At 55.3% G+C, this 21,665-nt stretch overlaps 1 protein-coding gene across 12 annotated transcripts in view; it reads left to right on the top strand.

Moving 5' to 3' along the window:
• CCDC57 (coiled-coil domain containing 57) overlaps positions 1–21,665 on the top strand; it is a 101,928-nt gene that overhangs the window by 26,134 nt on the left and 54,129 nt on the right. For 11 of the 12 annotated variants that reach the window (XR_005785021.1, XR_005785022.1, XR_005785023.1 and 8 more), the window contains 5 exons: positions 2,873–3,031; positions 7,076–7,238; positions 7,855–7,983; positions 15,055–15,277; positions 15,950–16,102. Coding sequence is in view for 8 of the 12 variants with exons in the window: in XM_040456711.1 (XP_040312645.1) it covers positions 2,873–3,031; positions 7,076–7,238; positions 7,855–7,983; positions 15,055–15,277; positions 15,950–16,102 (827 nt within the window). In the remaining 4 variants the exon portion in view is untranslated. The remainder of the gene's footprint in view (positions 1–2,872; positions 3,032–7,075; positions 7,239–7,854; positions 7,984–15,054; positions 15,278–15,949; positions 16,103–21,665) is intronic. The other variant, XM_040456714.1, reaches the window with a different exon arrangement.

The raw sequence follows: 21,665 nt of genomic DNA, 5'->3' as shown, positions 1-21,665 counted from the left end.
ACAGAATCGGAAACAGGCTCCAGGCTCCGAGCCATCAGCTCAGAACCTGACGCGGGGCTCGAACTCACGGACCGCGAGATCGTGACCTGGCTGAAGTCCGACGCTTAACCGACGGCGCCACCCAGGCGCCCCAACTGGTTTCTTCTTAAACCCATTTTTCTCTCCAGCATCTAAGCCAAGTCACACCACGTAAGCAGTCGTGTTCACCTGTGCACAGTGTCCAGGCCGGCGTGTGTGCACACGGGACCATTGGAACTGGACTCAGTCTCCTGGCTGCCACTGAGGAAGAGGCTGTGTTTACTGACGATGGTTAAGACAGCTAAATCGGTCATTTCTAGGGTTCACCTTCCTTAGCAACTGGCTTTTCCTGTCTGTCTGGGAAATGTTTCTGGCTCTGCCGAGTTACATTTCCATTTTGGAGGACGATGGCTCTGACAGCCACAGAATACAGGGAAGTCAGAGCTTATCCAGGAAGGTTTCCTTGGGTGGAGCGTGTGGTCTTGTTTGATCTGTTCACTGCACGCAGCAGTAGTTGGAGAAGCAGAAGGGACAGTGTGATGGGCAAATGTGTTCCCGCTGTCCCTCCTGCTGGGAGGGCTCTGCCGGGCCCTTCACGTGGCCGCTGTCGGGATCTACAGCGCTGCCTCGCGTGGAGGCCGTGGGCCGGCCTCCTTCTGCCTGCACTCGCCTTGCCGTGTGTCCCTCCTTGTGTTCCTCCGTGCGACCCAGGGAGTGTGCTGTGGCCCAGTGCTGCCTGGGACCACGCTGCCCGGGACAGTCCCTGCCCTTTCATACTGAGACAAAGGCTGTTTGAAAACCAGCAACAAAAACAGCCCGTATTTTGGGCTTGTTACTTCGTCCGGCCTATTTGTGATGATGAACGCCACAGTCGAGAAGCAGCGGCCCCAAGGTGGCTTTGAGAGAACCCGATCACGCCCTGTGCCGCCATGTAACCCACGATAGAGACACACGGCAGGCCACACAGGCCGTGCCACTTCCAGGGCCCACGGTTAAGGCGCAAAGAGATAGAGGAAATTATTTAACCCAGTGCATCCAAGATACTGTCGTGTTGCACAGCATTAACAAGTAATCAGTATAAAAACTAATCATTTTTTACCTGACAAAAATTATTACTGAGATATTTTGTATTGTTTTGGTGCTAAATTTTGAAGCCACATCTTGGTTCGGACCAGCCATGTGCTCGGGAGTTGTGTGTGGCCCGTGGCCCCATGTTGAACAGCACGGGCCTGAGTGCTTGACTGCGGGGGTCCAGGACCTGGAAGGGTGGATCCTCACAGTTCCAGAGTGGGGACCTCACGGGGCTGGGTTGCTCTTGGCACGTTGGAGCACCAACCAGGATCACATTCGGGAGAGCAGCAGAACCCTCGCGGTATTCAGATAACATGGTGGGTGTTCGCTGGAAACTGAGAAGAGATAAAAATATAGTTCCAGAGTTCTGGCGACTTCTCTCGCGGTTCGGGAGGCCCGACACACACACGGACTTGGTAGGAGCAGCGTCAGGGAGAAGAAGAGGAAGTCCATACAGGACGTGCCTCTTGATGTTGTTTGAGGCCTGGGCAGGTGACTTCCCGGGCGGCCAGCTGCTGTTTCCCACCTGGAAAGTCAGAAAAAGCCCCGGTGACTGGTTTACCTGCTGGCTGGCATCCATTGCCCCTTAGAATAAAGTTGCTGGCGGGTGGGTGATGAGCACAGTTTCACTTTAGAAATCCAGATCGGGTCCCGGGTGTTCTGTGTCCATCCAGCTTCTCCGTGACATGTGGCCGACAGCGTAGCCGGAGGAGATCGCTTACGTCCCCCGTCACGTCAGACACTCGGTGCCGAGGCCCAGATCCCGCGGGGATGCGGCTCCAGGGTAGCGCACACCGAGGGGCGCCCCCCAGAGCTTGGCCTTGGGGCCGAGCCCTCCTCTCCTGTCACCTGCAGGTGTCTTAACTGGTTTCCAACTTTTAGCAGCCCTTTGTGATCTTAGGACAGGTTGTCTCAGGTAAGAGGTCAATATGAGTTTGTACGGATTGTACTAGAAATAATTTGTTCAACGTATGTGAAGAAAAACGGACTTTTTCCTGTGGCTAAGAATGGCGCTGGAAACTCTGTACTCGACAGCCTTTCTTACTCCTTTGAGAATGTCTGTGACTCCAGATTTATTCCATGCTGTTTCCAGGCAGGTTAGCGGTACAGCCCGCGGAATCTTGGTGTCCACTGGTCAGCCTTGATTTCCTCTGGAGGTGTGGGTTCTGTGCCTTTCCCCGTAAGGATGGGGAAGGAAATGGGCCAGGGCCACAAACGGGGTCAACACACAGCAGGCGGCCTTTTGTGCGTCAAGACTGTCGCTTCCCTAGCTAGTTAGTATCTCTAGGTGTCGTCTCTAAAGTTTTTCTTTTTGGGATATTTATCCAAGTGTAGTGATTCTACCAGGTGGCGTAGGGGTTCCTGTACAACCTTGTTTTACTGTTCAGTTTGAAAACCTGTAGTGAGCATCTCCATGTTGAGGGGCTGCGTGCGGCGTGGCCCAGGTGAGCCACACGGCACCACCTCGAGACCGCAGGCTCTGCCAGCCTCCGTGGCTCGCCTTTCCCTGCACGTCTGGCACGGACCTGGCGCGTTGTAGGTGCTCAGTCGACGGCTGGGTGGGTGGCATGGATGGTGGATACGTCTCGCGTGGGACCGTTTCCTAATCTAGGCAAGGAGGTCTCCACCCTGACGTGGAAGAGACTCCGGTGTGCAGCGTGCCCTTTGAGCGCCGCACGCGCGTGTGAGCCTGTGTGCTCGGGGCGCCGTGTACAGGAAAGCTTGAGCAAGCAAGCGAGTGAGCTCCACGCCCACGTTCACAGAGCTTCCCTCCTTCGTGCAGACTTCGTGAAGAGGCGTCGGCTCTAAAATCGGGCTGGGATGCCCAGGTCGCCCAGCTGTCCAAGGACCTGATCTCCAAGGACCTTCGGATTCAGGCGCTGCAGGAAGAGGCAGTGGAGCTCAAGGCACAGCTGGCCAGGTGCCAGCAGGACGTCGGAAGGTGACTGCCCCCGGGGACGTTCCCGAGATGCTCTTCTCACTGCGCGCCCCGTGGGGGCCGGGTGCCATTCTCGGTGCTGAGGGTACAGGAGGGAACGGAGTCGAGGCCCTGGCCTCACATCCGATTGTGGGGAAAAGGCGAGAAACAGGACAGAGAAGGGGAGTGTCTGGTTGTGAGAAGGGAGAGCCAGCAGGATGGGCTGATGGGGGGCGGCCAGCGGAGGCCTTTCCCCGGAGGTGGTGTCGCGTCTGGAGCCGGTGCCGCGGCAGCTCTCCTGCCCCGTCCTGTGTGGGGAAGCACCTCTTCGTGTGTCCTGTCCCACCCCCGTCTCCTCTCATCCAGTGGATGAACGCCGGAGTGAGGGTCACGTTCTCTTTCTTGAGGAATAACTTAGATGTGAGGAAACTCGTTTCGGCCGTGCGGTTGGAGTCCTGACCAGCATGAACACCTGTCAAGCAGGCCTGTAGTCAGGACCCGAAACCTTCCCGCCGTCCAGCATGTCCTCACGCCTCGCGGCCGCCGCCCACCTGCGCCGGCCCCGCCGCTGCGCGTCCCTTCTGCCCCTCCCGCGATTCCGTCTCAACGGAGTCATGCAGCATCTGGCTTCCCGTGGTATTTATTTGGACATTTATTGCAGGTTTTCTGTTCTGTCTCAGTTTGGGGAATTGGTGTCTTTCAGTGAGTTTGCCCATCTCGTCGAATGGTTGACTTCAGTGGCATAAAATCGTGTATCGTATTTGTGTGTTTCGTCTCTGACGTGTGCAGAATCTGCGGTAACGTCCACTCTTGTTCTGGATCCGTCTGGCTGGAGGCGTATCAGTTGTATCGGTCTTTTCTTTAAGTCTGTTTCTTTTGAGAGAGAGCACGAAAGGGGGAGGAGGGGCAGGGAGAGAGGGGAGACGGGGAATCCCGAGCAGGCTCCACACTGACAGCACAGAGCCCGACATGGGGCTTGAACTCACGAACCATGAGATCATGACGTGAGCCGAGGTCAAGAGTCGGACGCTCAACCACCCAGGCGCCCCAGTCACGAAGTCTTTTATTAACGCATTTGCATTTAGGATTGTTATGGCTTCTTTTATTTATTTTATTTTATCTTATTTTACTGATGTAAGTGATCTCTGCACCCAGCGTGGGGCTCAAACTCCTGACCCCGATATCAGGAGCTGCACGCTTTTCTGACTGAGCCAGCCAGGCGTCCTGGGTTGCTGTGGCTTCTTGGTGACTGCCCCTCGATTAGCAGGACGCAGCTGTCTTTATTCTGGATAGTCCTCCTCCTTGCTTGTCTGCTGTGTCTGATGTCAGCACGGCCACTTGGGTGCTTCCTGCCTGGTGTTTGCGTGCACACCCTTCCACGCACTGACTCTGACTTGTGCTGAGGTCAAGTGCATTTCTTACCGATCGCGCGTGCTGTGTCTTGCTTTTCCTGTCTCCCCTGACAGCTCTGCCCGTTCACTGGACCGTTTAGATCATTTAATTTAATGCCAGGATTGATGTGTTTGGGTTTAAATCGCCAACCTGCAGTTGGTTTTGTATTTTCCTCGTATTTTTTGTTCCTTAATTTCTCTGCCTTTTAAAAACTCAGTCGAGCGGGTGCCTGGCTGGCTCAGTTGTTTAAACGTCCAGCTCTCGGTTTCAGCTCAGGTCGTGATCTCACAGTTTGTGAGTTTAAGCCCCGCATCAGGCTCTGAGCTGATAGTGGGGAGCTGGCTTGGGAGTCTGTCTCTCCCTCTCTCTCTGCCCCTCCCCTGTTCATTCCTTCCTCTCTCTCTCTCTCTCTCAAAAATAAACAAATAAATTTAAAAATAAATAAATAAATGGATAAACAGTTGAGTGTTTTTTAGGATTCCATTTTATTTCCACCGTTGTCTTACATAAACTTTTTTATTTATGTCATGGTTGTTTTAAGATTCACAGAATGCATAGTTTGCCGTTAATAACGTCTAGCTCTTTGTACGTAATATAAAATCCTTACAACCTCCTGTTTCTCTTCACTCTCCTTTGCTGTTGTCGAACATTTTACTTTTGTGTACATATATAGTTACGTTGTTTTTGTTGCTTTGATCCGATAATGTCTTTTAATTAAAGACAAAAATTGAAAGAAAAGCTTTATGCTTTTTCCAATATTTATTTCTGATGGCTTTTCATTTTTTAAAAATCAAATTTAGGGGCACCTGGGTGGCTCAGTAGTTTAAGTGTCTGACTCTTGGTTTCGTCTCAGGTCACGATCTTGTGGTTTGTGAGTTTGAGCCCCACTTTGGGCTCTCTGCTGACAGCACAGAGCCTGCTTGGGATTCTCTCTCTCTCTCTCTCTCTCTCTCTCTCTCTCTGTCTGTCTCTGTCTCTGTCTCTGTCTCTCTCTCTGCCCCTCCCCTGCTCACGTGCTCTCTCTCAAAAATAAAAAATTTTTAAAAATTAAAAAAAAAACAGTGAAATTAGAGAAAAGTCAAGTTCAAAGTTTCCATAAGGTGTAATCTTTCTTCAGCCCCCAGACGTCCTTTGACGCCCCTCCCAGCGCAGCCTTGCACTCAGCCCGTTTGTCCGAATTTCTTTGCCTTCTCTTTCTGAAGCGTGTTATTACTCGATGGAAAATTCCAGGCTGGTGGTGTTTTCTTCCCGTAGAAGACGACTTGTTCTCTCCCGGCACTCGTTGTTTCTCAGGAGGGTTCCGCAGGCACCCTTTGTTTCTCCACATGTGTTGTGCCTTTTCCTCCTGATTCGTGTTTTTCCCTTCATCGTTGGTTTGTGGTGATTTGATTGTTCGTGTATGTAGGTGAGGTTCTGCGTGCGTCGCCTGCCGCGGTTTCCACCGGCCTTTCTCTGCTTGCCCCCTTTCTCCTGGGAGTCCCAGGTGCCCATGCGTTAGCATCCCCTTGGTCAGCGGCCTTTCTCGCTGCCGTGTGTGATCGGCCCACTGAGGCTGAGGAGTTTTCATTTTCACCTTTCTCCGTCTTACGTGTGTGGTTGCTTTCTGTCCCCGATCATACTCACGACGCGGTCCCATCCCTCTTGTTTCCGGGCCGTTCTCGCTTCCTTGCGCCTCTCGCCAGGCCCGCTGGTCGGATGCGGTGCCCTTGTGCGGAGAGCTTCGGGGCTTGTCTGCTTCCTCCCGCCCGCACTGCCTTCTGTTCCGGCCGCAGCCGGTGGCGGCACAGAGCCTGCACACGGCGCCCTCAGGTCCCGACCGTCGGGGCCCGCGGCTGCTTCTGCAAGGCCGGCAGGAGCCCCCCCTGCAGCGGGCAGGACGGGGTCTTCCAGGGCCTCACTAAACAGGGGCCGCCTGTCCCCCGCACTCACGACCCGGTCACACTCGGGAGACGTGTGCAGAGGCCCCCACCGCGCGGTGGGCGAGAAGTCCAGGGCCGGGCTGGCGCTCGCTCTCTCACCCTCAAATTTGCTCCCCCCCCCCCCAGGGCCCACTGCACACGGCGTGCGCTGCCCCGTTCCAGCCCAAGGACGCGCGTGCCCCCATGGCGCCGGGTTTGCTCCTGTGTCCCCTCCGCTGGGACCTCTGCAGACCCGCGTTCTGTGGACGTGGGGCTGCTGGCTTTCGGGGGTCTCTCTCTCTGGCCTTGCGACTCCGTGTGCTCTGTGCTGCACACGCCCCCGAGCTCTCCAGGGTCGCTCTCCGCAGCTCCAAGACCCTCGCACCTTCTCCAGTGGAAGCAGCTTTCGTGCTTTTCCTCAAGTTTGTTCATTTCTTCCCTTCTCTTTCTTGGTTCTTCTCTTTCTTGAGGTTGATCTTCCGTGGTGCTGGTCTCCTCGGTTCCCGGGCGTCCCTGCTGTCTGCCCGGCTCTGACCCCGAGGCTGCCCGTAGACTCCACTTATCCTCCGTGTCTACACGGCAGAGACTCGTCCCGGCTGCCGTGCCGTGAGACCGTCGCGTGTCAGCAAGCGCGGGCCAACACGGGCTGGCCCAGCGGGGGCCCGGGAGGGACCCGAGTGCGGGCGGTGGTGCCTCCCCGCGCTCTGCCACCTGCCACACACCTTTGCTTTTCGCGTGCGACGGGACGGGCCTCAGGAGGACGTCGGCGTCCCCGCAGGTATAAGCAGCAGCTGCTGGCGGCGGCGGAGCGGGAACAGTGCCTGCAACGCGACAAGGTGCAGCTGGAGCTGGACTGGCGACACCGCTGTGACAGTCGCGAGAGGGACCACTACCGCGCGTCTGAGGACTTGCTGCAGGCTCTGACTGCCGCTCGGGACCAGGTCTGTGCCCCGCGTGGCCCTCGCACTCCCTCCTGCGCTGTGGCACCAGTGGGGGGGGGGGGGGGGGGGGAGGCGGCTCTGGGCTCGCGAACCCCGCCGAGCAGTTTGACTTACAACAAAAATTCAGCGGGAGGTGTCCCTGTCCTGCCCACCAGCCTTTTACCCATTTGTTTCTTTTCGAGAGAGTGAATGCACGTGAGCAGGGAACGGGCAGAGAGAGAGAGAGAGAGACAGAATCCTAAGTAGGCTCCAGGCTCTGAGCTGTCAGCTCAGAGCCCAACACGAGGCTCAAACCCACAAACCATGTGATCGTGACCTGAGCTGAAATCAAGTCAGTCGCTCAACAGACTAAGCCACCCAGGCACCCCCGGCTGTTTTATTTTTTATTGCGTTAGCCTGTTTCCCATTAAGAAAACAGTGCCAGGAGAATCCCTGCCCCCTGTGCACAGGGGACCGGGCGGAAAGGGCCGCACCCCGAGCCTGATGCTGCCGCCCGGCCAGCCCCGACCGCCACCTGGTCCTGGGCCGGGGGGGCCCCTCCCTCATGCGCCTGCTCTCTACTCCCGGGAGTCTCATAACTCTTCCGACACGAACCGACTCCCACATGTCTCCCCAGGTTGCTGCCAAGCTCCAGGAGACAGAGCGGACGCTGTGTGACCAGGAGGTGGTGCTGAAGGCCTTGACCCTTGAGAGAGACCAGGCCGTGCAGGCGTTGAGGACACGCGGGCTTCTTCCTGAGAAGGAGGTGCGGGTCGGCACGGCCGCCCCCCGCCCTGAGCCTCCCCCGGGGATGCCGCTCCCCAGCCCTCTCCTGTGCCTCCCCCGCCCCCCCAGCCGTGGTGGTGGGAGAGCGGTCCCAGCGGCACCAAGTCTCCTCAGGTGTCGGCACAACGGCGGCCAGTCTGACACCTGAAGGAGCTGAGGTGACTCTGGACTCAGAGTCCAGATTTCAAGCGGACCCCACGTTGAAATCTCAGACCCCGCCTTCAGACATCACACCACGCAGACGCCTAGCGTGAGGTCGTGTTTTATCCGCGGAGCTGTCGCGGCAGGTCGCCGTGTGCCGCCATCTCCGCCATCTGGGTGCTGCCCGAGTGCCTCTCTGTGCCAGGTCTGCCCGAGAGCCTCGTCTGTGGCCCTGGGTCCTCTGACGCTAAGGCCGGTGCCGCAGCCCCAGAGACGCAGGGACCCCGCATAACAGTTTGCAAGGAGCGGAGCTGGGCTGTGAGCCCGGATGCCCGAGGGCCATGGTCGGGGGGCAGGGGCAGCCTGAGGCTGGGGCGGCGAGAGCAGGAGGGGCTGGTAGGGGGAGACTCCTCCAGGCCTGTGAAGAGTTCTTGTTTCTTGCTTTATATGCAGCGAAATGCACAGACCTTCAGGGCACAGGTCAGTGAGTTTGACGTGAAGGACCCATGGGCCCAGCCCTCCAACAAAATGCAGAGCATGTCTGTCACCCTGGAAAGTTGGCCGCACCCCTTCCTGTTGGCCCCCTGCTCGCCCCAAAGGCAGCAGCTGCTTGGACTTCTAGCTGGTCATAGGGACCCGGGTGGGCAAGGTTTGCTCTAAGATGATGCAGTGGCCACATGTCTGCAGACCCGGCTTCTGACCGGTGTTAAGATGTTGGTAATTTGGGGCACCTGGCTGGCTCAGTCGGTGGAGGGTGCAGCTCTTGACCTCAGGGTCATGAGTTCGAACCCCACACTGGGTACAGAGATCACTAAAGCAAAAGGGTATCAGTAACTTGTCCTGACCTGTGTGCAGAAGCCAGAACCTCTACTTGTCTCAAGGGTTTTAGGTTCTAGCACAGAGTCAGAGGGGACATTTGATGATTCTGTCATGGTCACTCGTGAGAATTGTCAGAACGCAGGAAACGGATCCCGTGTCTGTGTGGGCATCTGGGCAGGAGCCTCTGCCCCAGAGAGAACGTGGTGCTGGAGGCGGAGGTTTCTTCAGTCCTCGGCATCACAGGGTGGGAAGGCCCGTGGGGAAGGATCAGTGGGTGGCGGGGACACCGGTGTCCTTCCTGCCACGTCGCTGGCCCCAGAGCCAGATCACTTCCTCATTTTAAAAGTTGTAAATAAGGCTTCCTGTCCTGCTAGCTTTGTCGGTTTTGGTGCTGACTTTGGAGAATTCAGCGTGTCATCAGACCTCCAGGAGGATATCTCAGGGTGCAGCAAAGGGCTCTTTTGTGACTGAAGCCTGGGTCTCTCCGGGGAGGGCAGAACTAACAGGTTAGACTTTATCCCAGAGACACGCAGCTTCACCCGTGGTGTCTGAGCCACCTGACATACAGCCGTGGCCGTTTTCTCCCCACACAGATCTCACTGACGGATAGCTGGCCAGCGCCTGACGCTGACTGAGATGCCTGTGGCTTGCATGGTGGCCCCGAAGGGACAGGCTCCAGTCCTAGCCGCCAGCTCTTTGAGGTGCAACCTTACTTGGAAATAGGGTCTGTGTGGATGTAACCAGTGCAGACGAGGTCACGCTGGAGCAGGGTGGGCCCTAATCCAATATGACCGGCCTCCTTATAAAAAGAACACCACGTGGAAGACCGAGTCGCAGGGAGAGGGCCACGCGCCGACAGAGGCAGAGGTGGGAGTGACGTGGCCCCAAACCAAGGGACACCAAGGTTCTCTGGTAAACACTAGAAGCTGGAGGAGGGAGGAAGGAGTCTCACCAGAGTCTCTGAGGTTTGCTCCCAGCCTGAGGCGTGTGTCCCGCAGCGAACCCCGAGCCCCGGCCCGTCGTGGGGCTCGCCTCGGGGCCCCTGAGGGAAGCCGTGTCACCAGGCTGCTGGGAGGTCTGGGAAAAGCCCACATGGGAAGGTGCCGGCCTGACCCCGCCTCAGACCCCATCCTCCTGGTCCCAGGGCCCTTTGTTCAGTAGTCTGACCTCCATCCCTTCATGAAAAGCCACTCGGCCAGTTGTGCCGGGTGACGGAGCTTTGGAAGTGCTTGGGAAGACCTTCCCAGTGGGGCAGCCTCTCCCACCCGCCGTGTCAGCCTGGGGCGGGGGCGCATGCAGACCGGGCCCCTTCTTGCACCGGGGGCACGTGGGCCAGGCCAAGGGTGCACAGCGCGCAGCTCCTGTCCTCGCTGGCAGTGGCCTGTGCTGGTTGCGGAGTGGCGGTGGGGTGGGGGGGAACCCGGGGCCTCTGGCTGCGCCCTCCGAGGATGGCACTCAGCCCGCGGTTGGTGTTCGAGGCGGGCTGGGCGCCGGGAGTCCCGCCGAGAAGGTTGTAGCCCGCCAGCCACGCCGAGAAAACACTTCACTCCTGTCCACAAACCCGCACGCATTTGACCCCGTGTCGGGGGCCGGGAGCCGAGGCAGGCGGGGGGACGCGGCAGGACGCGCCCCAGGGCTGTGTGCAGGCGCCAGCTGGCGTGCCACCGCGGTCTCATGGCCGGGACCGGGGGTCGGGCTGACACGGTGGGATGAGCCTCGGATGCGAGCCCTGCAGGAGGCGGGGCGCCTGTGCTCCCGCTTCGTGGGTGTCAGCACGTTGGTGCCGAGGCTGCCTCGCAGGCGTAGAGGCGGGTCCTGGGCAAATACGAGGTCAGGGACAGCGGGCGGGGTCTCTAAGGAAAAGTCGGGGGGATGAGCCGTCAGGTCCCCGCTGTGCAGCCCGGCTGCGTCTTACCTGTGTGGCGGCCCCTTCCCACTGGCACCGCTCGGCACGGAGGTGCGCGTGGGGCCTCAGCGGGGACCGCATCAGTCACGCCCCCGGTGGTAATCCCAGGCTCCAGAGGGCAGGCCCTCCCCGTGCAGAGCTGCAGGGGAGAGAACGCAGCCCGGGCCACGGAGGCTCCGGCGCCATGCGACATCACAGGTGAGGTCGTGCCTCCTGGGGCTGGCTGGGCTGCCCGGGGGTTTTGGGGCTGATGCTGTCATTTCACTTCATAGACGAGGAAGCCAAGGCCCTGTGAGGGTGGTCCCTGCCCCACGTGTGGCAGAGGGGACGTTTGAGCGGGGCCAGGCCAGCTCCGGGGCCGTCGGGTTCTGCCGTCGTGCCCGCGAGGGAGCAGCTGTGAGGTTTTGCCCAGCAGCAGGTGCGGAATGCAGTGGCGGGCATGAGAGCAGGAAAACAGGTCGCCCCTCCTGTCAGCAGTGTGAGCGGTGAGTGGGGGGGCGGAGGAGTCGGGGCTGGAAGGCAGGGCAGGTGCAGAGCAGAGCCCGCGAAGGCCTCGATGCCTCGACAAGGGGTGTGGGAAAGCTGGGTCCGCGCTCAGTAGAAGAGCTAGCTTCCTTCTGGAAGGAGAGGGAACGTGTGGCCACTGCGGGCATTCGACAATTTCAGTTTAGGGGAGTGGCCTTGGGGACCAGGTGGAGCCGGGGTCCAGCTCGGCTCCAGTGTGGCCTCCGTGGCGCTTTTGTGAGACGCGAGCGAGTGCCTGGAGCAGGGTGGCGGGTTGAGCAGGTGGCGGCAGCACGGACAGCGTGGTGGCCGGGTCACCCCTCGTTAACTCGAGCGTCAGTTCCTGCATCTGATGCGGGCTCTTTGTGAAGCATTAAAGGGGGCCTGTGACCCAGCACCTGGCCCGCTGCTGGCACCAGCTGGGGGAGCCTGCTCGCGGGGCGTGGGAGGCGTGTTACCACTCCTGAGGACACGGAGGTCGCACATGGTCGCACCGTGCTGGCATTCTGGTGTTTTCTTTTTTATTTTTTTTATTAAAAAAATTATTTTTAATGTTTATTCATTTTTGAAAGAGACAGAGCATCAGCAGGGGAGGGACAGAGAGAGAGGGACACACAGAATCCAAAGCAAGCTCTAAGCTCTGAGCTGTCAGCACAGAGCCCAACGCGGGGCTCAAACTCACGAACTGTGAGATCATGACCTGAGCCGAAGTCGGTCGCTCAACCGACTGAGCCACCCAGGCACCCCTCTGGTGTTTTCCTAGTTACTGCTCTGTCTGGATCTCGGTATGTGTCCCTGTGCACGTGCTGTTTCTGTATAGTCTGTGTTGTGCTGTATAACTGGGATTCCTTTTTTTCATTTCTCCAATCATTATGTTTCATGTCATTGTAATTCTTCAAGACACTTCGCAAATGGTTGTGTATTTTACCATGTGGCCCTCCTCTTCCCAGCGGCTGCTGAGGTGACTGGCACCTGTCACCCTAAGGCTGCACAGGCACGTGGGTGCCTCCCTCTGAGCTCGGTAGCAGCTCACCTTCTTGGGTAGCGGGGTGCGACAGGGCTGGCCAGAGCCCTCCTGGTGCAAGCAGAGGGGGGCCAGCCACCAGCCGGAGAGTGAGGAACTACCGTGTGTGTGTGTGTGTGCGTGCGTGCGCGCGCGCGCATGGCACCCTGGGGCGGCCCACCTGCCTGCTCGCAGGGTCAGCGACAGCAGGCAGGGGGAGGGGTTGCAGGGGAGGAGCCAGCGCTGTCTGTGGGAGGGGGGCCCTGCAGGGAGGAGGCTCTGTCTGGGTGGGGGGGGGGTCCCTGCAGGGGAGGAAGCGGGCGCGGTCTGTAAGTGCGCATCCCTGAAGGTGGGGGCCCTGCCTGGGCTCATGCAGGCCAGGCCAGGCCGCAGGTCTCAGTTACCTGCCCCCTTGTGTCGGGCACCCCGGTCCTGTGCTGGCATGGTGGCAGACGCTGGCTTCCTGGAACTTGTCTGATTCTCTGGTTGTTGGCAGCCAGAAGCATGTTCCGCTGCGGTGAATCCTGGTGGTCAAAGGTAGTGGCCTGTCTCGCTGTCATTTGGAAGGACACAGGCACTGACTGTAGGATTCCGAGGCGGTAGGGCTTTTTCCTTCCTGTGTCTCTGGGCTCCCGGTGGCTCTTGTGAGAAGTTGGCAGAAACCTCGTATTTGCACCTGTGCACGCCACCTAATATGCTGTGTTCCTCGGATTGCTTTTCTGGTCCTTTTTTCTCTTTATCTGTGATTTTTTAGCAAGTTGATTATGATGTACTTTTTGGTACGATTTTCTTTGTGTTTAGTTTGCTTTGGGTTTCAGTGGACGTCTTGGATCTGTGGACTTGTTTTCATCAAATTTGAAAATATTTTGGCCAGGGGCACCTGGATGTTTCCGTCGGTCAAGTGTCCGACTTTGGCTCAGGTCATGATCTCATGGATCATGGGTTCGAGCTGAACGTCAGCCTCTGTGCTGGCTGCTCGGAGCCTGGAGCCTGCTTCAGATTCTGTGCCTCCCTCTCTCTGTCCCTCCCCTGCTTGCTCTCTGTCACATGCTTTCTCTCTCCTTCAAAAATAAATAAACGTTGAAAATATTTTGGCCAATATGTCCTCTGCCTCCTGTATCTGGGTTCTTGGGTCCTTGCCCTGAGCCGGCTCCATGCTGTTCTCAGGGTCACCAGGCCTCTGTTGACTCTCTTTTTGGCCTTCCCCTCTGCTTGGCTGAATGCTTTCTGTTGCTGTGTATCTGCACTCACTGACCCTTTCTTCTGTGACGTCTGGTCTTAGGCCGCCTCTCTAGTGAATTTTTTTTTTAATTTTTTTTTAATGTTTATTTATTTTTGAGACAGAGACAGAGCATGAATGGGGGAGGGTCAGAGAGAGAGGGAGACACAGAATCTGAAGCAGGCTCCAGGCTCTGAGCTGTCAGCACAGAGCCCGACGCGGGGCTCAAACTCACGGACCGCGAGATCATGATCTGAGCCGAAGTCGGACGCTTAACTGACTGAGCCACCCAGGTGCCCCATGAATTTTTTTTTTTTTAAGTTTATTTACTTAGAGCATGAGCAAGGGAGGGGCAAAGAGAGAGACGGAGAGAGAGAGAGAATCCCAAACAGGCTCCACCTCGTCAGTGCAGAGCCTGACACGGGGCTTGAACCCACAAACGGTGAGATCGTGACCTGAGTCGAAATCAAGAGTCAGATGCTTAGCTGACTGAGCCCCTCAGGGGCCCCTCCAGTGAATTTCTTATTTCAAATAATATCTTTCTCATCTCTGCAGAGGCCGTTGGGTTCTTGTCAAATTATCTTCTGTTCCTCTTCCTTTCACATTCCTGTTTTTCTTCAAATCCTTGAGCATATGTATACCTACAACCGTATCGAAGTCGTGGGCACCACTGGGAGCATCTTCACGGCTGGTCTGTGTTGTAGCACGCGCTAGACTTCATTCCTGTGTGGCTTCGTACTCTCTGTTGTGTCACGTCTTTAATTCATCCACGCGTCCGTCCATCGGTGGACATTTGCGTTTGCGCGCCCCGGCTGCTGTGAAGACTGCTGCCGTGAACGTGCGTGTACGCGTTTTCACGTGGACATACGTTTTCGGTTCTCTGGGCATACGCCTCGAAGTGGAATTGCTGGGTCGTATAATCACCTCTGCGCTTAATCTCTCGAGGACCGCCAGGCGATTTTCCGCGGCGGCGCCCCGTCTTTCACCCACAGGCCGCCGCATCCGTTCACCTTCCCGGCGGGCAAGGGTCCCACGTCGTCTGTCTCCCTGCCGGCACTTGTTCCTGTGTCTTTTCCACGGCAGCCGCCCTGTGGGTGGCCGACGGCTTTTCGACTGAAAGGGAAGGGGCCCCCGATTTCTCAGGAAGCGCTCCCGGTGGCGAGCAGCAGTCTTGTCTTTGTGACACCTGGAAGGAGGGGGCTTTCATCGCCCCGTCAGTCTAGATGGAAGGTCCCCACAGCCTGGAGGGTAGACGGGTGGGCAGAGCCGTGGACGGGCAGCAAACCGTGGGTTTTTTCTTTTTTTCTTAAGGGACTTTCTTTTTTTACGTTTATCCATATATTTTGGGGGGGGGGCAGCAGAGGCCGGGGGGGGAGAGAATCCCAAGCAGAGCCAACCAGGCGTGCCTGTGGGCCTCTTCTGTAGCTGTAACCATTTTCTTTCTTTTTGTGTTTGACAGGTGCTCCTAAGGCATCGTGAAGAAGAAGTAAGTGAAAGTTTTCCATCTAGTGAGATCCAGAGGCTCCAGGAGCAAAACGCAAGCTTACGACGTGCTGTTGCGGAGATGAGGGAGGAAATGGAGACCCTGAACGAACAGGTTCTTCCTCCTGAGCAGTCAGGGGGTCAGCCCTCTGACCCCGCACAGCCCCTTCCAAAGGCAGCAGCTGAGGCCGCGGCTCCTGGTGAGCCAGGGGGGGCCGGGGGGGGGGGGCGGAGAAGGGGGAGGGGACAGATCTCCAGTGGGTCCAAAACATGCTTCACTTGGAGTCTCATAGATGAACATCCGCTCTGACGAATTCAGAGTATGATAGAGGCTTCTCCTCCAAGGGAAGGGATCTTATGTCCATGTTTATATGTAGAACAGCAACTTTTTATCGATAAAGTGGCAGAAAGAAGGGAAGGATGTGTACTTGGCACTTGGAGCCTGGAGGCCACTTGCATGGGGAGGGGAGTGGGCACTGTGTTCTCCAAGAGACGGGCTGTGCAGGCTGGCGGATACCAGGCCTCTCCTCGGGGCCTGTGCCGTAACGGAGCTGGGCTCCCCCCCCCCACCCCTCCTGTGCACCGTTAAGAGGGGCCCCGGAGCGGTCCTGAGCGGAGGGCACCAGCTCACGACTCCACGCCTGAGACTCGTGCTTCCGTGTACACAGGCTCGTGGGTCTGAGGGAGCGCAGGGGCGTAGCCGTCCTCGGAGCGCGCCCGGCACCAGAGGGGAGGGGGGCACCGGGGCCAGGGCAGGTGTGGGAGGCGGGGCGGGGGGAAGAGTGGGACAGCGGGAGGGAGCCCCTATCTTGTGACGGGCGAGGGGAGTGTAACGCGTGTGCCGGTGTATTTATTGGGTTGTTTTGCGGCAGATTACATCATGGTCCTCGAAACAGAAATCAGAAATCTGAAGCATAAATTTAAAACCCTGGAAGGACAGGTAGAAGATGTGTTAGATCCTTCGAAGATGTCCTCATCTCACTCTGACGTTCAAGCCAGCGTCCACATCTTGGCCGAAGTGCCTGGTAAGAGTCCTTGTCTTGTCCTGTTGAATGCTTTGTTCCAGAAACACTCTGGTTTCTGCATCTGTTTTACATTGGTTTAATTGAAATATAAACTCCCAGAAAGTCCACAAAATGCAAACGCACGCATCAAGGAAAGATCGCAAACTACAGGTCCCCCCCCCCACCTTTCCCGGCACCCAGGAGCCCCCATGCCACCCATTCTCAAAGTGTTTACACTCGTTTACCTCTCCGGGTGGGCACCTCCCTGCCCTACCCCTGCTCTGGCGCCACGCAGACACCCCCTTGCCCGGCTGGGCGCTGGCCCGGTGGAGAGCCCTTCTAGGGGGATGGACGCATCCCACCGGCTGGTTTCTGGGGCTGACTGTGTAGGAAGACAGGTGAAGGAGTGGGATGCTCCACCTACGGATCAGCTCGTCTCCAGCCAGGGGCCTGCTTGCATTCCCAGTGCTGGCATCTTTTATGTCTTTTCCTTATATTACTTTTCCAGGTCAGAATCTCCAGTATGGTGTTGGTAATGGCTGACTTTCTTCCTGACTCCAGAGAAAACGTTCAACATTTGACTTTAAAGCCGCTAAAGGTTTTTTGGAGCACAGGGCCAGATTAAGGAAGTTCCTTTCTATTCCTGCTGTAATACATGGTTGTTTTTTATCATGCTTCTGCCAGTTTTTGCTTACTGTGTTTTGGAGCTTTGTTGTTGGTTGCATACACGTTTAGAGTTTCTGTGTTTGTAAGAGGGGACCGGCCCTGATAGCACCACGTAATGATCCTCTTTACCTGTTAGGGGTGCAGTGCTCTAAAGCCTGCTCTGTCTAGTGTTAATCACATCACTCCAGCTTCCTTTTGATTAGAGTCTGCTTGGTGTATCTTTATAATCCTTTAACTTTTAACTCCTTATGTTGTGGTAAAGTCCCCTTCCTAAGGAAAAATCAAATACCTCAAGGTAACCTGGCTATGTGTGTACATGACAACATCCCTCATGACCTTGTAACATGAGACCACTTAATCAGAGTGCATGTTTGCATGTTACCATATGTGGGAGACAAAGAAGTAGAAAATATGTAAAAACTATGCCACGTGGCATTCAGGGGCTCATTTCTTCGGGTACAAACCCAACTGAACGGTGCTAGCACAAATAAAGTTGCTTCCCGGAAAGAAAACCTGGGTGTCAGACTCTCTGTGTGAGAATCTTGCTACAGCATCACATTTGAAATGAATTTCTTGTAGCAGCATATAGGCAGGTCAATTTTTAAAATCCATTTTGCGGGGCGCCTGGGTGGCACAGTCGGTTAAGCGTCCGACTTCAGCCAGGTCACGATCTCGCGGTCCGTGAGTTTGAGCCCCGCGTCAGGCTCTGGGCTGATGGCTCGGAGCCTGGAGCCTGTTTCCGATTCTGTGTCTCCCTCTCTCTCTGCCCCTCCCCCGTTCATGCCATGTCTCTCTCTGTCCCAAAAATAAATAAACGTTGAAAAAAAAAATTAAAAAAAAAATAATAAAATCCATTTTGCTAATTACAAAAATTTTTTTTCAGTTACGGTTTTCATTTTTTTAATGTTTATTTTGAGAGAGTGCATACATGCAGGGAAGAGGCAGAGAGAGAGAATCCCAAGCACACTTCATGCTGTCAGCACATAGCCTGATGCGGGGCTCGATCTCCCGAGCCGTGAGGTCGTGACTTGAGCTGAAATCTAGAGTCAGACGCTCAACTGACTGAACCACCCAGACAGCCCCATTTTGCTAATTTTTTTTCTCGTTTGCTAATATTTTTAACTGATAAGATTTATATCATCCACACTTAACAGTTATTGTCGTGTTGATCTGAGCAGCCGCTTCCTGCCCGCTTTCTGGCCCAGGTGTCTTCTTTCCTGTGCCTGTGGGTCATCCGAACATTGTTTGTGTTCCATTTTAATGTATGTGTTGTTTCTGAGTGTATCTGTCTGGGCCCCGGGGATCACAGTACGGCCATGTGACCTCTCGCAGCCACCTCCCGTCAGCACCATCCTCCTGCCGTCAGGCCCCGTCCCCACGTTGCTGTCGTAAACGTCACCTCTCCTATGTGGGGAATTGCTTCAGTCAGGATTAGCATTCTTGCTTTTAATTGTCAAACATAATTTTGTTTATTTATTTATTTATTTACTTATTATTTTTTAATGTTTATTTTTGAGAGAGAGAGAGAAAGAGCTACAGAATGCAAGCCAAGGAGGGGCAGAGAGAGAGAGGGACACAGAATCTGAAGCAGGCTCCAGGCTCCAAGCTGTCAGCACAGAGCCCGATGTGGGGCTTGAACCCACCAGCTGTGAGATCATGACCTGAGCTAAAGTTGGACACTCAACCGACTGAGCCACCCAGGTGTCCCAAATTGTCAAACATAATTTTAAAAAACTCAAGAGGAGGGGCGCCTGGGTGGCTGTCGGTTAAGCGTCTGACTTCGGCTCAGATCATGATCTCATGGTTTGTGGGTTCAAGCCCCCCATTGGGCTCTGTGCTGACAGCTCAGGGCCTGGCCCTGTGTCTGATTCTGTGTCTCCCTCTCTCTGCCCCTCTCCTCTGCTCTCACACTGTCTCTCTCTCTCCCCCTCTCTCCCCCCCTCTCTCAAAACTAAATAAGTATTGGGGCACCTGGGTGGCTGTCGGTTAAGTGTTCGACTTCAGCTCAGGTCATGATCTCATGGTTCGTGAGTTCGAGCCCCGCATTGGGCTCTGTGCTGACAGCTCAGAGCCTAGAGCCTGCTTCAGATTCTGTGTCCCCCTTTCTCTCTGCCCTCCCTTGCTTGCATGCTCTCTCTCTTTCAAAATAAAGAGTGAAAGCATGCAAGCAAGGGAGCAAAGTTATTTTATAAAAAAATAAATATATTAAAAAAAAAAAAAAACCAAGGTAGAGTCTGTGACGTTCACCTGGGCGTTTGCCCTTTGTGTGTGTCCTTGAGTCCCGAGGTTCCAGCCTCCCTGTCATCAGCTCTTACGGCAGATGTGCTGATAACAAGCTCTCTGGTTTTCCTTTTTCACCTGTGTCCCTGCAGAATTTATTCTTTGGTCTGAAAGTAGGAGTTGACGGTTCTCAGCTCTCAACCCTTAAGATAATCGTGCCACTTCCTGCTGAGAAGCCTTCTACTGCCCAAACCTTTGTCTCCCACAAGCCACACACCTGTTCTGTCCACCAGCTTTCAAGAGTCTGTCATTCGTGCCCGAAGTCTGACGACGATGTGTCTGGGCACATGCTTCTTTGGCCTATCCTGTTTGGCATTGAATCTAAGGTGATTGTCTGTTGCCAAATTCGGGACGTTTTCAACCATCATTTCTTCAAGCGTTTTTTCGGCTCTATGCTCTTTTTTCCCGTAGGGACTCCGCTGACAAAAATGCTAGCTTTTTCTGTTCTTTTCCTGAGGGTCCCTGTGGCTCTGTTCCTTTTTCCAGTGCGTTTTCTCTGCTCTTCAGGCAGGTGATCCCTGCGTCTGTCCCCATGCTCGCCAGGCCCGTGTCCTCTCAGCGCTGCTCTGAGCCCACTGGGGGGACTTTTATTTCGATTTCAGTTCAAGATTTCCGTTTTGTTTTCTTTGTACCTTTTATTCCTCTAAAACTTTTCTTTTTGCACCGTTTTAACAGTGAGTCAGCTCGCACGGTTCCTCATCCGGCCTGCTTATTCCACGACCCCGTGATCCCGACGTCTGTGTCCCCCTCAGCGTTGTCTTTTCTCATTGTGTCGAGATCTTCCTGGTTATCGGCGTGATGAGTAACTTCAGACTCTGGTGCTCGGGCCCTCCGACCCTTACCACGCTGGTTTTGCTCCACTTCTGTGTTAGCAGGCCCCCCACCTCTCTGGGGCACAGGGCACGTCTGTATCCCGGCCCACTCTCTTGGGCTGGCTCTGAAGGACCGCTTACTCTCCAGAGTCTTTGCCCTGCTGTTCTGCCGTCCTGCACGGGCGCCGCCCGAGCCCAGTTAAGTCCTGGGCGGGTTCCCTGGCCCCACGGAGCTCAGCTCTGAAAGCTTTGGCTGTCCGGATGCTGCCTGGTTTCCACGCGGGCCCCTCAGGGACTCTGTGGGCAGACTGAAGGAATTCCTTTCTCTCGCTCCCCCTCTCTGCAATCCTCCCCACATGCTCTTCCCAGGCCGCGTGGTGCAGGGTGGGCCCTTGTCTGTATGGGCCGCACCAGCGGAGTCTCCCTCGTCTGGGCTCCTGGTGCTTCCGGCTTGTGGCCGCTCTGGCCCCGAAGCCCGGAAACACAGGAAGGAAGATCAGGAACCCGCGGCAGCGCGCCCCCCTGAGCCCCCGCCCCTCGCCCCCCTGCTCCTTGCCCTCCCCCGCCCCTGGCCCCGGGCCCCGCCCCCGCCCGCTGGGCACCCTCAGAGTCGCTTTGGGCTTCCAGCTTCCAGGAAGGAGAGGGACAGGGCACGCGCTCATGGTCTTGTCCAAACAGCAGGCTTGCGCTGGGTTTTGAGTGTTGAACAGACTTAAAGTTCTGCAATGGACCCAACATGTGATACATCCCTGTACCGATGTTGTTTTGAGAATTAACACGTTTATGTTCATGAGCGAGGCTGGTTTGTACTCTCTCTTAGGGTGCTCGTTGTCAAATTTGGGGATCGCGGTTATTCTGGCCTCAAATATATTGGAAGATGTTCCCTATTTCTCTGCTTTCTGAAAAAGTTTGTGTCAGACTGACGTCAGTTTTTCCTGAACCATTAACAGATTTCAACTCTGAACCCCCTGGTTTAGGATTTTCCTCGTGGGAAGGTTTTAAAGTGTGAATTCAGTTTTTTTCAGTTAAAAGATGATCCAGATTTTCTTTTTGGCATGCCACTTTTTGATATTTTATTAGAAAATCATCCGGTTCATCTAAGGTTCTGAAAATTTGGCATAAAATTGCCTGTAATATTGTCCTAAAAGTTTTAAAAGCCTGTAGGATCTAAAGTAATAACTGTGTTTTCATCGATTGCGTTGTTTCTGTTGACTTTTTTTTTCTTCCTTAGTGTTACCAGGAATTTATCTTTAAAGAAAAAAAATTTTTTTTAACGTTTATTTATTTTTGAGACAGAGAGAGACAGAGCATGAACAGGGGAAGGTCAGAGAGAGAGGGAGACACAGAATCCGAAACAGGCTCCAGGCTCCGAGCCGTCAGCACAGAGCCCGACGCAGGGCTCGAACTCACGGACCGCGAGATCGTGACCTGAGCCGAAGTCGGCCGCTCAACCGACTGAGCCACCCAGGCGCCCCAGGAACTTATCTTTTTAAAAAGCCTTTTCAAGGAGCTAGCTCCATTACACATTTATTTTCTGTTTTCTCAGTATGTAGTATTACCTTTATTCTTTCCTTTCTTCTACTTTATTTAGTTGGCCTTCTTGTTTTTGAAATGGCTATTCAGCTCATTGACTTTTCACCCTTCTTTTCTAAAAAAAGCTACTATGGCCATAAATATTTTCTTAAATTTTTTTTAAATGTTTTTATCTATTTTTGAGACAGAGACAGAGCATGAGCAGGGGAGGGACAGAGAGAGAGGGAGACACAGAATCCGAAGCAGGCTCCAGGCTCTGAGTTGTCAGCACAGAGCCTGACGCAGGGCTTGAA

The sequence above is a fragment of the Herpailurus yagouaroundi genome, unplaced genomic scaffold (assembly GCF_014898765.1).
Source record: "Herpailurus yagouaroundi ecotype Mexico unplaced genomic scaffold, PumYag 217, whole genome shotgun sequence".
NCBI classification, from domain to species: domain Eukaryota; kingdom Metazoa; phylum Chordata; class Mammalia; order Carnivora; family Felidae; genus Herpailurus; species Herpailurus yagouaroundi.
This window is presented reverse-complemented; position numbering and strand designations above follow the sequence as displayed.